The 13,322-nt window shown below is 41.3% G+C and overlaps 2 protein-coding genes across 3 annotated transcripts; both read right to left on the minus strand.

Moving 5' to 3' along the window:
• Positions 1 to 271: 271 nt before the first annotated feature.
• dhx40 (DEAH (Asp-Glu-Ala-His) box polypeptide 40) lies at positions 272 to 5,312 on the minus strand. 2 transcript variants are annotated; one of them, XM_068584788.1, is made up of 17 exons: positions 4,956 to 5,312; positions 4,733 to 4,878; positions 4,522 to 4,641; positions 4,130 to 4,366; positions 3,976 to 4,042; positions 3,773 to 3,904; positions 3,555 to 3,654; positions 3,364 to 3,450; positions 3,052 to 3,234; positions 2,880 to 2,960; positions 2,643 to 2,800; positions 2,263 to 2,377; positions 1,484 to 1,592; positions 1,136 to 1,227; positions 935 to 1,004; positions 597 to 825; positions 272 to 436 (listed from the first exon to the last, which is right to left on the minus strand). In XM_068584788.1, the coding sequence occupies exons 1-17, from the start codon at positions 5,122 to 5,124 to the stop codon at positions 318 to 320; spliced, it is 2,214 nt and encodes a 737-aa protein (XP_068440889.1). In that variant the 5' UTR covers positions 5,125 to 5,312; the 3' UTR covers positions 272 to 317. The 2 variants fall into 2 exon arrangements, with proteins under 2 accessions (XP_068440889.1, XP_068440888.1); XM_068584787.1 differs by having other exon boundaries at positions 1,136 to 1,230.
• Positions 5,313 to 8,590: 3,278 nt separating this feature from the next.
• LOC137791147 (uncharacterized) lies at positions 8,591 to 11,744 on the minus strand. The gene is made up of 11 exons (XM_068585880.1): positions 11,684 to 11,744; positions 10,784 to 11,134; positions 10,476 to 10,577; positions 10,300 to 10,356; positions 9,622 to 9,678; positions 9,471 to 9,497; positions 9,211 to 9,384; positions 9,065 to 9,112; positions 8,923 to 8,985; positions 8,771 to 8,812; positions 8,591 to 8,678 (listed from the first exon to the last, which is right to left on the minus strand). Exons 1-11 carry the CDS (start codon positions 11,742 to 11,744, stop codon positions 8,623 to 8,625), a joined length of 1,038 nt encoding a protein of 345 aa, XP_068441981.1. The 3' UTR covers positions 8,591 to 8,622.
• Between the last annotated feature and the right edge of the window lie 1,578 nt (positions 11,745 to 13,322).

The following is a 13,322-nucleotide window of genomic DNA, read 5'->3' on the forward strand; positions in this document are numbered from 1 at the left end:
GCGCAGAGAAGCATTGCTGAAACACTTATTTAAATCCCTAAATGAGAATTAAAAAAACAAAAACATGTATTATTTTAATCTACTCACCGTTAAGAATGAAAGCACATTTTCTTTAGATTTAAACCTCGTCAAAAGAGCCATGAAACCAACTGCTGCGACCTCACCATGTGTCAAGCGAAGGGATTAAAAAGAGCAAGACGTTGATAGACGTTTATTCATTATAAAATGTAACAAATATTTATTATGCAGAAATAGTTTGCAAATGCTTCTTTGTGATACATTGCGCAACATGTCCTCGAAAAAGCAAGCGCTTTCTGTCAAAGAGCTTTATCTTGCAGTCTTTGTTGCTTCCGCTGCAGGTAGCGAGCTCGAGCATCGCCGACGGTGGTCTCGTTGTTACGCTTCTCCACCTTCTTCATGACATCCTCAGAAACCTCTGAAAAAAGAAAAGAATCTATTAGTTTGTTATACATTACTTAATTCACTGTATACCAATTAAAAGCTTCATGCCCAAATGGCCTTTTAGACCATCAACATTAACCATTGAGCCGTAGAACATTACAATTAAAAATATATAACTAATTAACTGTGAAAACCTGGTTGTCTTTTGGTTGCTTCCCTGGTCTCCCACTTGATCATCTCCTCATCAGTCACTTCTTCTCTCGCCACACTGCTCAGCTCGTAGACGTCCACCTCATGTAGTTTCGGTAGTAAGTCCTTTACCCACTCGTATCGAATAGGACACGCCGTCTTGACATACACCCGCGAGGTTGCCAGCACATCGTGGAAGATGATCCAGTTCAGCTCAGCCTCCTGGTCGAACAGCTTGGAGCAACAAGGGTTTTGTGATCAAAGGAAGAAGACTGAGCAATGGTTCCAAACATAATGTGTCCTTGATCAAAACTGTGGTTTTTATTATGAAGAATGCATTTACCGATGAGGATGGATGAATGTGAACCATTGATCCATGGCCATCCATTGTGCAAAACACCTTTCCAACAGACCTGTGTGAGGTGGAAAACAATTAACTGAACAATGATCACAACCAGCAAAAAGCTGCGTTACTAAGAGAGAGAATAAAGAAAACACAAAAGAGAGTTAAATATGAACAATTTTAAATGACGTTTGGTGATACCTTCTGGCAACATTGGTGAAGTATCCCGTGCACAGACATCTTCTGAAGAGTTCACTCTTATTGCCATCAAATGTGTCTAAGGGGAAATCTCTCTTCTGAAAAGAAACAGGGTCTTATTCAAATTAAGGATCACACCAGTGAGTGAGCTAAACTAAATCATAAATTAATAAATGACAGAGTTCAACATCTGACCACAGTGATCTGCAAAGAGGTCCTTTTACAATTATTAAAGTACAACAATATTGTGGGGAAAAATCCCAATCTAATCATATGAGGTTGTCAACAGAGCATGGACACAAAACACACTTTATTCAGGGATGTGAAAACGAGTTGTGTAAACTGCAGAACCTGTTTGAGGCGGAGGAGGATCTCTCGCAACTGAGTCTCCACACTAAAAGCCGACTTCAGCGCCCTCCAGTGGATCCAATGATCTTTACACCACGCTGAGGGTCTGTCACTGCAGGAGGCAAGAGAGAGGCTCACGCTTATGATGGATGTGGTAATAAAATTACCATGCAAAATAAAGTCATGGATACAAATATATTCACAAACTACCGTTCAAAGTTTAGGGTCATTTAAAAAATGTTCTTAGTTTTCCAAGAACATTTTATTTTCAATAAAGATAACATTTAATCAGAAATACACAATACATTGTTAATGTGGTAAATGACTATTCTAGGTGGAATTGTCTGGTTTTTAATGAAATATCTACATAAACGTATAGAGGGCCATTTCCAGCAACTATCACTCTAGTGTTCTAGTGGTACATTGTGTTTGCTAATCGCCTTAGAAGACTAATGGATGATTAGAAAACCCTTGTGCAATTATGTTAGCACAGCTGAAAACAGTTCTGCAGGTGAGGGAAGCTTTAAAACTGGCCTTCCTTTGAGCTAGTTGAGTATCTGGAGCATCACATTAGTGGGTTCCACTATACTCTCAAAATGGCCAGAAAAAAAAAAAAAAAAAACTTTCATGTGAAACTCGCCAGTCTATTCTTGTTGTTAGAAATAAAAAAAGGTATTCCATGCGAGAACTTGCAAAGAAACTGAAAATTTGTCGAAGTGACCCCAAACTTTTGAAACGTTGTGTATATATTACTGGCCGCATTAATCAATCAAGTTCTTTACCTGGATTTACATGACTGAAACACACTGAGGAGAGTGGCAAAGTCGTTCATGCTGCCCGTCTTGGCAGCCAGCGCCCTGTGAATATCACCCGCCTCTTTCTGCTTCTCAGGGTGACCTGCAGGCAGGAAGAGATCAGTCTTCATACACTATACTTCTCTGCATGCCTCATTTTCTGAAACTAAACAATTAAACCAACATGACATTAAATACAGAACATAAGTCTCCATATTTAAGTGACAATTGTTGTATCTCTGCTACTAAACATTCCCCTTAACCTAAATTTTACAAAGTGTTTTCTATTTGTATGTAAGGTGAATGTTTTTTTCGCCCTCAGTTTTTTTAACACATGATTTGTTCTGCTTTCAAGCTAAATTGCTTACCTGGCCTGATGAAAATGTTTTCTACAGACAGCATGGCGGCTACAGGGAGCAGCAGGTCCTCACAGCCAAGTGAGGCGGCTTTGAGCACGGCCCTGGTAAGGCCTGGGTGCAGAGGAAACTCCACCATCAGCTCCCCCAGCTGGGTCACTCTACCTCTCCTACAGACAACACAGAAGTACTTAAACCCACTACCGCTTTGCTTTGAAGCCCATGGGTCAACATGTATACATTTCTCACCTGTCGATGGCATCAAACTGGTAGAGCTGTTTTAAAGCCTCAAGAATAAACCTTTCCTCTGGACAGTCCAGATAAGGGAACCTTAAAAGAAACAAACTCTTAAAAGGTAACTGCAGTAAAAAATAAAAATAAAAATAAAAAATAACAAGCTAAAAGAAAGTGACCAATGTACCTAATGACATCATGAACGCCCAGGCACTTGAGTGTGAGTACCACTGCAGTCAGACTTGTTCTCTGGATTTCTGGAACTGTATATTCAGGCATGTTCTTCTCCCAGAATTCCTTTGTGTAGATTCGAAAGCATTTCCCAGCTGAGGTCCTTCCAGCTCGGCCTGCTCTCTGCTCAGCCTCGCTCCTAATCACAGAAAAGCCTGTCTAAATCTCTATTGCCAAGCATTTTCCTAAATGGCGTGGATCTTAGCAGGAAAACAACTTTAACAAATGTAATTGCAGGTTTAAAAATGGCGTGTCTTCAAGAACTCACTTTGAAATAGGCACCACCTCCAAGATGTCCATACCCACCCTTGAGTTGTGGTTGAGTTGCTTCACAAACCCACTGTCTATGATGTACCTTAAATGGGGAAATGTTATGTTAACTATGAGTAATGTTTATTACACACAAGTCATTTTTGTAAATCTGATAAATGCAGTCAATAACCCACAGGCCTCACTCACTTTATGCCATTGATGGTGAGAGACGTTGCTGCAATGTTCGTGGCCACGACACACTTCCGTATTCCTTTCGGTGGGGGCTGAAAGATCTGCCTCTGCTGATCTACGACCAGACAAAACGCTTTGTTCAGAGGTTTTAATACAGTGTCACAAAGATAGACTTGATCTGAAAAATACAACTTAAAGCTACTTAACAATGAATAAGGTGTGACAGTATTTACCAGTGGGCATGGATCCATAAAGGGGCAATATAAGAAGGCCCTCCACTGTTTGGTCCTCCACGTCATAGCGGTAGTCTACAGACTCAGCTTTTTCATACAACAAGTCACACGCACGCTCAATCTCTGCCTGACCTGTCAAACAAGGAGGATAAATGTGACGCATATTGAGAGGGTGAAGACATTCGGTGAGCTTGACAACATACCTGTCAAAAACACAAGAATATCCCCAGCCATTTCACTGGTGTGCAAATCAAGGGCCAGTTTGACCACCTGTAAAGCAAAAATACGTCAAATAAATATACAAAGTACAATTTCCTTTTCATGCAAAACACCCAACTTGAAGCTGAAACTCAGTACCTCTTTTAAATAACCAGGGCTCTCGATGTCTTTGGGTCCGACAGCAAAACCAAATGTGCAGGCGACAGGAAAAGTCCTTCCAGGAATAGTGAAGACGGGACAGTCGGCGAGAAAGGCTGAAAGTTTGTCAGTTTCCAAGGTGGCGGACATCACCACCACCTTCAAAGGGAATGATCTGCCCTTGGTGGCCTTAGCAGAGTCTGAGAACAATTTCTTCAATAGACCCAGGAGAATATCCTGCAAAAAAAAAAAAAAAATACAACCACTAAATCAATATGTGCATTAAAATAATAACATAATAAAGTACATTTTGCATGCTGACAAGGTTTACGCATGTAAAGTGCAAAAATGATAAAAGTCAATGGTATTGGGTCGATGGCATATTGACTCACTGTGTTGAGGCTGCGTTCGTGGACTTCATCCAAGATCACAACGCTGTACTGAGAAAGCACCGGATCTGCTAGGATCTCTCTGAGCAGACAGCCGTCCGTCATGTACTTCACCACGGTGCTCTGGTGCAGACACAACGTCACGTTCACGGACAATCGGAATAAAAAAAAATATTGCATTCTCTACAAGCCATGCGTCGTCTTTGCCTCTCACCTGTGACGTGCAGTCATCGAAGCGTACTTGGTAGCCGACTTCTCTACCCAGAGTGCACTGCATCTCCTGAGCGACCCTCTGGGCCACCGTGATGGCAGCCACCCGGCGGGGCTGCGTGATGCCAATTTTACCATGTTTGCAAAAGCCTGCACAGAAACAGGAAGTAGTTAGCACAATGGAGCAGTGAACACAACCTCGTCCTAACTTGACAGTTGTCGCGTACCTGCTTGATTAAGGTACTTCGGGAGTTGTGTGGTTTTCCCGCTGCCGGTCTCACCGGTGACAACCAGAAAAGAGCTGTCTCTGACGGCCAGAACCAGTTCGTGTTTGTGCCGGTAGATGGGCAGCTGTTTGGACTCGTCTTTCGAGTCCAACCTCGTAGACTTGGACATAACGGACAACGAGTAACTATCTCTCTTTACCAGCAGGGAACAATGTGAGGAGCTGAACTGACGAAAGAAAGACTGACGTTAATCATGCGGAACACTGTGTTGTTGGCGTTTGTAAAGTAAAAAAAACTTTACAAAACAGCGACTTCTTCCACAATTCTTTTTTTTCGTTTTGAGGACGACACGCTCGCTCAGTGACTTCCGCAAACTAACCCATTCGGCGTTTCTATTGGTCGAGCTGTTGGCACGTGACCGGAGCGCCTCCACCACAATTCAAATGTGGCCGCACTTTTTTTAAATTAAGCTTTATTTACACAGAAATGCGCCAACACTTTGCAAATACACATACGATAATTTATTAAATCGGAATGATTAAAATTAGCAAAGTTTAGGACGAGTGATTTAATATGTGTGGATGTGAAATGTTCCCAAAGTAATCCGAGGAGGTCTTGCATACAATCTTTCACAACCATAAAAGCAGTCAGTGGCAGTACAGTGGTGAAATGAAGATTATTAAAACGATGTTAAATAATGCAAGTCTCTCACTGCAAACAGTTACATGTGCTAACTTAAGGTCATTGAAGTAAGGTATAGATTTATTTTCATTATATATCAGACAGAACAATTATGCTTCCGACTTGAAATAACAGTCCATGTTTTCTTATTTACAGTAGAAACAGAAGAGGTCCACCTGAAACAACACTGTAAAGAACCTCGCGTCCTGGCCCAGGTGTGATTTGCCTTAATTTACGCTTTCCTATAAAGACAAAGACAATCGCTCACAGTGTTACATACAAGCATGTGTAAATCAATAACCCAAGATTACCTCAATGGATTTCATTAAAGTGTCAATATAGTCTGCAGCTCCACTTACCGTTGCTGCAGGACTGTATGCAATCTGGTCCTTTACAGATCTCTACATCACAGTGGAAATATACCTGGAGAAGAGCATCCCATAAAGATAAATAAAATCACTAAAAAAAAAGGCAAATTATTTCAAGTGAAATTCACAGAACCTTTCATTCCTTTTCGTACCAGGCTTTTAAATCTTGGTGGCTTCACAAATGAGAACAGCTTGACCACAAACCATTTATGAAGAGAGGGGTATTTCAGTTCTGTGGGGACAACTGGCAACACAACAGTTCTGTGGCTATCGCCACTGAAAGGACATCTGGGTTGGATACAAAGATGAGCGTTGGTTGACTGAAGCACGGGCAAAGATGTTAATTTACCTTTTGGATGAAATGCCCAAATACAATATGTTGGTACATTTTATGTGAGATCACCCTTTGACAAGCAGGTTCCATCTCTGTGGGTCTCGAGGGTTTTCAGTCGGTGTCGCCCAGCAGTCCTCCAACAGCAGCACCAAATCCTTGTCCTCACGTTTGAGAGCAAATACCTCCACATGCACTGGCTGGCCGAGCTCAGTGACGACTTGAGGGTCTCGAGAGGAATAGAAAGACTTGTAATTGGAGTCTGTAGTTGAAAGATTAGGGGAAAAGAAGAAATAACTTACCAGGGCTTCACTATGTGCCAAGTTTGAAACTGAAAGCAATGTATTTATCACCAAGCCATGGATAGACATATTTTTGATGGTACTTTCCATCTTTTCTAAGACATTCATGTCATATATATAGCCGCCTGTACTTTTTTAAATTTCACCAAAATAAATTTCACAGACAATGAGGTAAAAATCAAGCAAAAACTTGACTAATGTGACCTTTGGCAAACCTCATTTCAGTCCTCAGTATTCCTTCACTCTTCAGTGTTGTCGGGTGATCAGATTTTTCTCCCTGAATGTTGAGGCTCAGCTGAGTCATTTGGGCCAGTGCAAAGCGACAATGCACAGTACGACTGCAAACGCATATGGATGAGGACATTTAAAATGAGTGTACTTACATTCTCAAAGCAGGAGAAATGGAACATTATAATTTCTTACTGGAAAGGTGCATCACGAAATATAAAGCTTTTCTGCAGATGTTGCTTCACCTCAATCTCGACCCAGTAGGTTATAATCCCGTCTGCTATCTGCAAGAATCAAACAAAACCTGTGATAACACCACCTGACCCGTTTGAAGATGAATGGGGGGGGATTATTTATTTGCATTTACCACAGACTGAGTCCCACAATCAGTGAATGGAAAGCTGAACGTGACGGCTTCCTTGGATCTTTTTGGCCGGTTACAGTTATGGTTTCGGCTGGAAGGAATCCAGAGTGCATCTAGGTTCAGAGGTGGGACTGTGGCGTTCTGAGGGATGGTAATGTTGAACCCATCCTTGTTGCAGGATTCATGTGTTGAAATTTGAGGATTATCAGTTTTGATCACCTCTGTGGAAACACACTGAGAATTAAAAACAAACTAAATTCTGAAATGTGTCATACATTTGTACATGTGGAATTACTACCTTTCATTTTCCATTTACAGATGAGAGGTATTGTCTTGACAATTTTAACTCTTCCCCTGTCTGCAACTGCCACGATGACAACAGTCAGATTTGTCAGATTTTTCTATCAAAGAAAATGATTAGAATATGAAAATATTTGTATAAATCTGCATGCAAAAAAATAAGAGACAAGCTCAGGAGACTTTTTCAGCTTACTTGTCTTCTTACAAAACACCCAGAGGAAGCGACTGTTAAGATAACAAAGGTGTTAGTTTCTCCAAAAAAGTAGTGGCACTGTTTAGCCACAGAGATGGCTTGGTGATATCCGCTGTGTTCATCTGTGTGTAAAGTTAGACACAAACAAGAGCAGCGTTAACACTTCGAAGCTATGAGTCATTATTGACTTAATGTACCTGTAATGCGTCTTTGGAGTCTGACTCACCTTGAACATAAATGGCCAGAGGAAGATCAGCAAATTGCGCCTTTGATATGTAAACAGACATGAACCCATCGTGGCAAATTGACGTGTCACTAGTGTGAGAAACCGTCGGTTCTGAAGCAGCATTGGCTTCACGTTTCCAAAGTAGCAGCGACAACGAAATGCACGTCACCCAAAGGAAGTCTGTTCTGTGTGCCTCCATCTTTGGCTACTGAGACACCCTGTCACAGGTGCAGCAGCTGCTTCTCATTAGGCTTAATTGGCAGCACTCTAATGAGAGTAAAAAAGCAAAGGAGGAAGTCTCAGCAACTTTGTTGCCCCACAGTCTGAGGGGCCCTGTGTTTTACATCAGCTTGTTTTCACTGTGTTCTCCCACAAGTAAATACATGCAAGTGTACCTGAGACTCTAAACTGTCTGCAGAAGTGAGCGTAGTTTGGTTAAAAACACCGAACAAAGTCAAATTAGGAGCATACAAGTAATTTATGTGGTCAAAAATATTGCTTCTCACATGCATAAAATGACCTCAACAGCGTGGACAGGAAATAAAATGACACAGCCAACAAACACAATAAGACATGTATCAAGTTTAATACGTCAAATGAAGAATCAATGCATACAATTAGACGTTGATACTGAAAACAACACTCTCAACAGCTGTTTGGCTCCACCTGGTTTCCTACAGGTTGAGCTGGTCCGCGCTCCGGTTGTAAATGGGGTTTTGGAGTTCGACGTCTGACAGGGAAACAACAGAGAAGTAGACGACAGCGATTGAGCCACAGTTTAATTTCATCTCAAACTGGCCCACAGAGAAAGTCAGCACTCACTTGTCTCGGCTTTCTTCTTCTTCTTCTTCCCAAAACCTGCTGCTGCACATAAAGGAAGCCAGTGAATAATGGAACAATACGCTTTTTATTCTCACACACAGATAAATAATTCTGACAGATGACACAAGTAAAATTAAACACATTCAAAATACCTCCGTGGTGATTCTGTGCTGGAGTTGCCGTGGCTTGATGCTTGCTGATTTCCCCTTGGTTAGCTGTTTAAGAAAATACATCAAAGTGAAAGTCTTGCCAGCACTGAAATGACTCAATAATAACAAAAGATGGGTATTTTACCGTAATAATGCCGACTCATACTTGCTTGCCGTAATCTGCTGAAGAGTTCTGGAGAAGGGGGACTGAGTTACTCCAGTTTGTCATGACTAGATGTAAAAGATTCACCAATAACACAAACTGCAGTCACTTTACTGAATACTAAGCACCTCTATGAAAACTCTGCTTTGTTGTCGGACTTTCCACCGTCTGAAACTGGTTCAGGTTTGGATAAATCCCGCTTGCGGTGGGTTGAGTGCTGTCTGGATTGGGCAGATCTATTGAATTGCAATAATTTCCGCTGAGGTCGCCCTGCAGGCTGAATGGGTTTTGGTCATCATTTTCTGATATTAAAAAAAAAGGGGTTTTTAGAAAATATTCAGTGAGACAATTGTGATGTTTCAGTTGGGATATTCTGGTGTGAACGCACCATAAACAAGATTATCGTTGCCCCCTCCTGCAGGAAAAGGAAAGACGTTGTGTACAGTGACACGGGTCAAGAAAACACATCAGAAATATCCCTTCTCCTCGTCCACTCGTGCATCACCTACACTACTGTGTGTGTGTGTTTGTGTTGTTACCTCTCTGCTGTGGCTCCACTGGCGCTCTTCCTGTCTCCACAGGTGCGGCCCTGGCGCCTGCAGTGGGACATCATACGAAGCAACTTGAAGGAAATAGTTGCACGTTTTGGGAAACATGCTTGTTTGCTTTCTTGCCGCAAATTAGATCATAAAAATGTGCATTGCTTTATATGTGTCTCTATTGTGTATATTGTTTTTGTCCTATACACGATAGGTCTTTTCATTCTTTCTTCATTACAAATGTCCTCTCATTGTATGCCTTATGGTTGTATTCTTTTGTGAATATATATATATTTTACATTTTGCACATTTTGCGCACTGTTTAAATTTAATTTAATTTACTGCAGTTATTGTATTCATTATATATTTACTGCAGTTATTTGTATTCATTATGTATATATTATATATTTGTTTGTTTATTACATTTGGTGTCTGTAAAGTGTGTGGAGCTTCTATTTTGACAACACATTTCCCCTTGGGAATTAATAAAGTATCTATCTATCTATCTATCTATCTATCTATCTATCTATCTATCTATCTATCTATCTATCTATCTATCTATCTATCTATCTATCTATCTATCCATCCATCCATCTTAACTGGCTAAGATCGAGCTTACTGTTCTGTTATTCCTGTTGTAAATGTAACAAAATGTTAAATCATGAAATGGCTGCTTACCGTCAGCGGCTGCACCTTCAGGATTGTTTATACTGTATATTGTTCTGTTACAGCACACTGAAATCAAAATCAAAAAGAGTTTTTAAATAAATCCGTCCATCAAATGAGCTCACGAACCACAACACTTCTGTCATCCGTGTGGACCGAGAGACTGAAAGACGTGCGGGTATACTCACATATGCACTTCGCGCAGCAGTAGCCCCCGACGCTCAGCAGCGTGAAAGCAGTCACGCCAACACAAATATAAATCAGTAGCATCCAATCTTCGCTTGGAGCACCTGCACAGTAGAAGTCGTGGTTTTTACACAGATGCGTTTCACAGGAAACTCCGTAGCTCGTGCACTGGCCCACTCTCACGCGTTTGGCCTACGAGCTTTGTGACCATGGAAAAGGAAAGGAGGCCGCAGAGTTTCTGCAGAGGCTGCTGCTCAGCGGGGAGGAAGCATTTACCTGAAGAGACGTTTCAAAAGGGGAATCATCTTACCTTCAACGGCAACACCCAACTCCACTTGGTGACAGTCATGTCCCTGCTTACAGCGGTAGCAGCCATGGTCAGAGTGTTGAAGCTCATCGATGAGGATGGAGTAGTTCCCCTCTGAGGCCTGGTTGGGAAAGACTTTCACACGACCGTTCCTGTGGTCCAGGAACTTTATGCGACCCTCGGTTCTGAGCTGGACCAGGTCCAGCCCGGTGGTTTGGGCCCACGACACCCAGCTCCTGTTTGTTGTGTTAAAGCTGCACTGGAGGAGCACGGAGGAGCCCAGCGGAGCGCGGAGTGCGTTCGTCTCACAGACATCTAAATGTGGAGCGCACGAGTTCTCAATGTCCGGCTCTTCTTCACGGGACGAGACAAGAACAAGATTGCATTTTTTTGTCAGTTATATTTATAATTAACACTCTTCGTCCTTATTATTGTAGATATTCAAAACTGCGATATAGAGACATCTATAAATAAATAGATGGAAAAAAATGGAAGAATAAATAAATGTACAAATATAACAACAAATTAAACATAAAAGCTAGAGAATATAACAATAATAACTTGATTAAATAATATATATATATATATATATATATAACCCTGAAAACCTATGATCTGCCCACAGTTTCTTACTAATTAGGTAGATATATTCATAAACAACATGTTTTATTAATTAAATATAATAAAAAACATTATAGTCCACTTGAGTATACATCATTTGTGTTGTTTGCCAAGCTTTTTAAAAAAAATGTATAAACTCTACGCTAAGAACAAGATTTCTAAAATCAAATAATGTAAATTGAGTGGCCAAACAATTAATATTGAATTAGAGGTGAAGTTGTATTTTGAATGTTTTTTTAAAATATTGATATTTTCCTTCTGTAATATCCCAAAAGGACTTACCATTTGAAGACACGCAAATAAAGCCCAGGGCCAAAAGGACAATCCACCTGCCAGCGTTCATCGTCAGCGTCTCGTGAACAGAAATGTGTCAAAGCTGAACGCTAAGACCTCTAAGCATCATGGGACAAAACCACAAGACCATTGCAGCTCATGCAGTTACACGGAAGTGCTCTGACGTCTTTCAGTTTCACATGAACAGCACTTTTTAACACAACATATTTATTGTTTTCAAACTTTAAGCTCGTTATGTCAAACATAAGGTTGAAAAACAATATTTCAAAACAAATCTTTTATGAACGTGTAGATGATTGTGACAAAGAAAAGACCTGAAATGTCAGTCTCCTCCAGACCACTTCCTGTTGATGCTTCCGGAGAAGGGGGCCTTTTGGTGAAACATACAGGTTGAGGGAAATGTTCATCATTTATTAGAGCAAAATAAGCACATTTGTGAACCTCTAATTTATATTTAGCGAGCATAGAATCAAAGCTTTGTCAGGCTGCACCTTGCATTTGTTGATTTGTGATATTAACCACGTGTTTAAAAAAGAAATACCGATTAAATTGACATTTCAATATCCAACAACCCCTTTACAGAGCTGCGGTACAAAATGTTCATATTTTTGCTGCTACGTTGAAATTAGCTCAACCGAACTTCAATAAAACATGTTTCATTGTGGTTTTTACACAGATGCGTTTCACAGGAAACACTGTAGCTCGTGCACTGGCCCACTCTCATGCGGTTGGCCTACAAGGTTTGTGACCATGTGAGAGGAAGGAGGCCCCAAGTTTCTGCAGAGGCTGCTGCTCAGCGGGGAGGAAGCGTTTACCTGATGAGACGTTTCAAAGACAAACCATCTTACATCCTATACAGTCATGTCCCTGCTTACAGCGGTAGCAGCCCAGGTCAGAGTGTCGAAGCTCATCCATGTGCATGGAGTAGTTCCCCTCTGATCCCTGGTTGGGAAAGACTTTCACCCCGCCATAAATGAGTGCGTGCATCTCACAGACATCTTAATATGGCTCACAAGAGTTCTCAAAGTCTGGCTCTTCCCAACGGGACGAGACAAAAACAAGAAAAAGTTTCCAGTTTACGTTGCTTTCCTCATAATCAAAAAAAACAAGCGATGTGTGTAACTAAACACCAGTGTCAACAGTTATGTGTTTCGTTGGTTTCTCAATGACATCACCGAAACAGAGCGTTCCGCAGCTTTTGTTTGTACTGCCTCAAAAGCCCGTAAGGCGAGTGTGTGTGGGACAGAAGATTTAACAGGTTGGATCACGTGAGGTTGCGGCCTGTTGAATAAGGGCAAAGTAGTCCAGCCACATATGTAGGACTCTGACTGTGTAGTGAGTGAGGGTTTTAAAGTGGATCCTCTGCGCTAGAGGGAGCCAGTGAAGAGACTGAGAATGAGGTTTGCAGCAGCATTCTGTATGATCATCTCGAAGTCAGCTGTAATACAGATCTCTGTTTGTTTCTTAGATGGAGGAAACAAGAGCTAGAGAGCCGCTTCACGTGGGGGTCAAACAACAAGGATTTGTCAAATATTACCCCGAGATAACGCAGGTTGAGGAGGAGAGTGGACCAATGCTCTGCCTGATGGTATAGGTACAACATCTTCAGGTGCAAGAACTAAAACCT

The sequence above is a fragment of the Clinocottus analis genome, unplaced genomic scaffold, assembly GCF_023055335.1.
Source record: "Clinocottus analis isolate CAN_PGR_092001 unplaced genomic scaffold, fCliAna1.0.p SCAF_2, whole genome shotgun sequence".
NCBI lineage: Eukaryota > Metazoa > Chordata > Actinopteri > Perciformes > Cottidae > Clinocottus > Clinocottus analis.

Bases quoted from the DNA above. Each gene is read 5' to 3' on its own strand.
- dhx40 (XM_068584787.1), bottom strand. From the start codon at position 5,124: ATGTCCAAGTCTACGAGGTTGGACTCGAAAGACGAGTCCAAACAGCTG. The intron at 3,235-3,363 runs GTGAGTTCTTGA...TTCTGTGATTAG, and splicing joins GAGGTGGTGCCTATTTCAAA to GAGCGAGGCTGAGCAGAGAG. The intron at 2,378-2,642 runs GTAAGCAATTTA...TCCTGCCTGCAG, and splicing joins AAACATTTTCATCAGGCCAG to GTCACCCTGAGAAGCAGAAA.
- LOC137791147 (XM_068585880.1), bottom strand. From the start codon at position 11,744: ATGAACGCTGGCAGGTGGATTGTCCTTTTGGCCCTGGGCTTTATTTGC. The intron at 9,498-9,621 runs GTAACAACACAA...CTTTTCCTGCAG, and splicing joins AGTGGAGCCACAGCAGAGAG to GAGGGGGCAACGATAATCTT. The intron at 9,385-9,470 runs GTGCGTTCACAC...TTTTAATATCAG, and splicing joins CAACGATAATCTTGTTTATG to AAAATGATGACCAAAACCCA.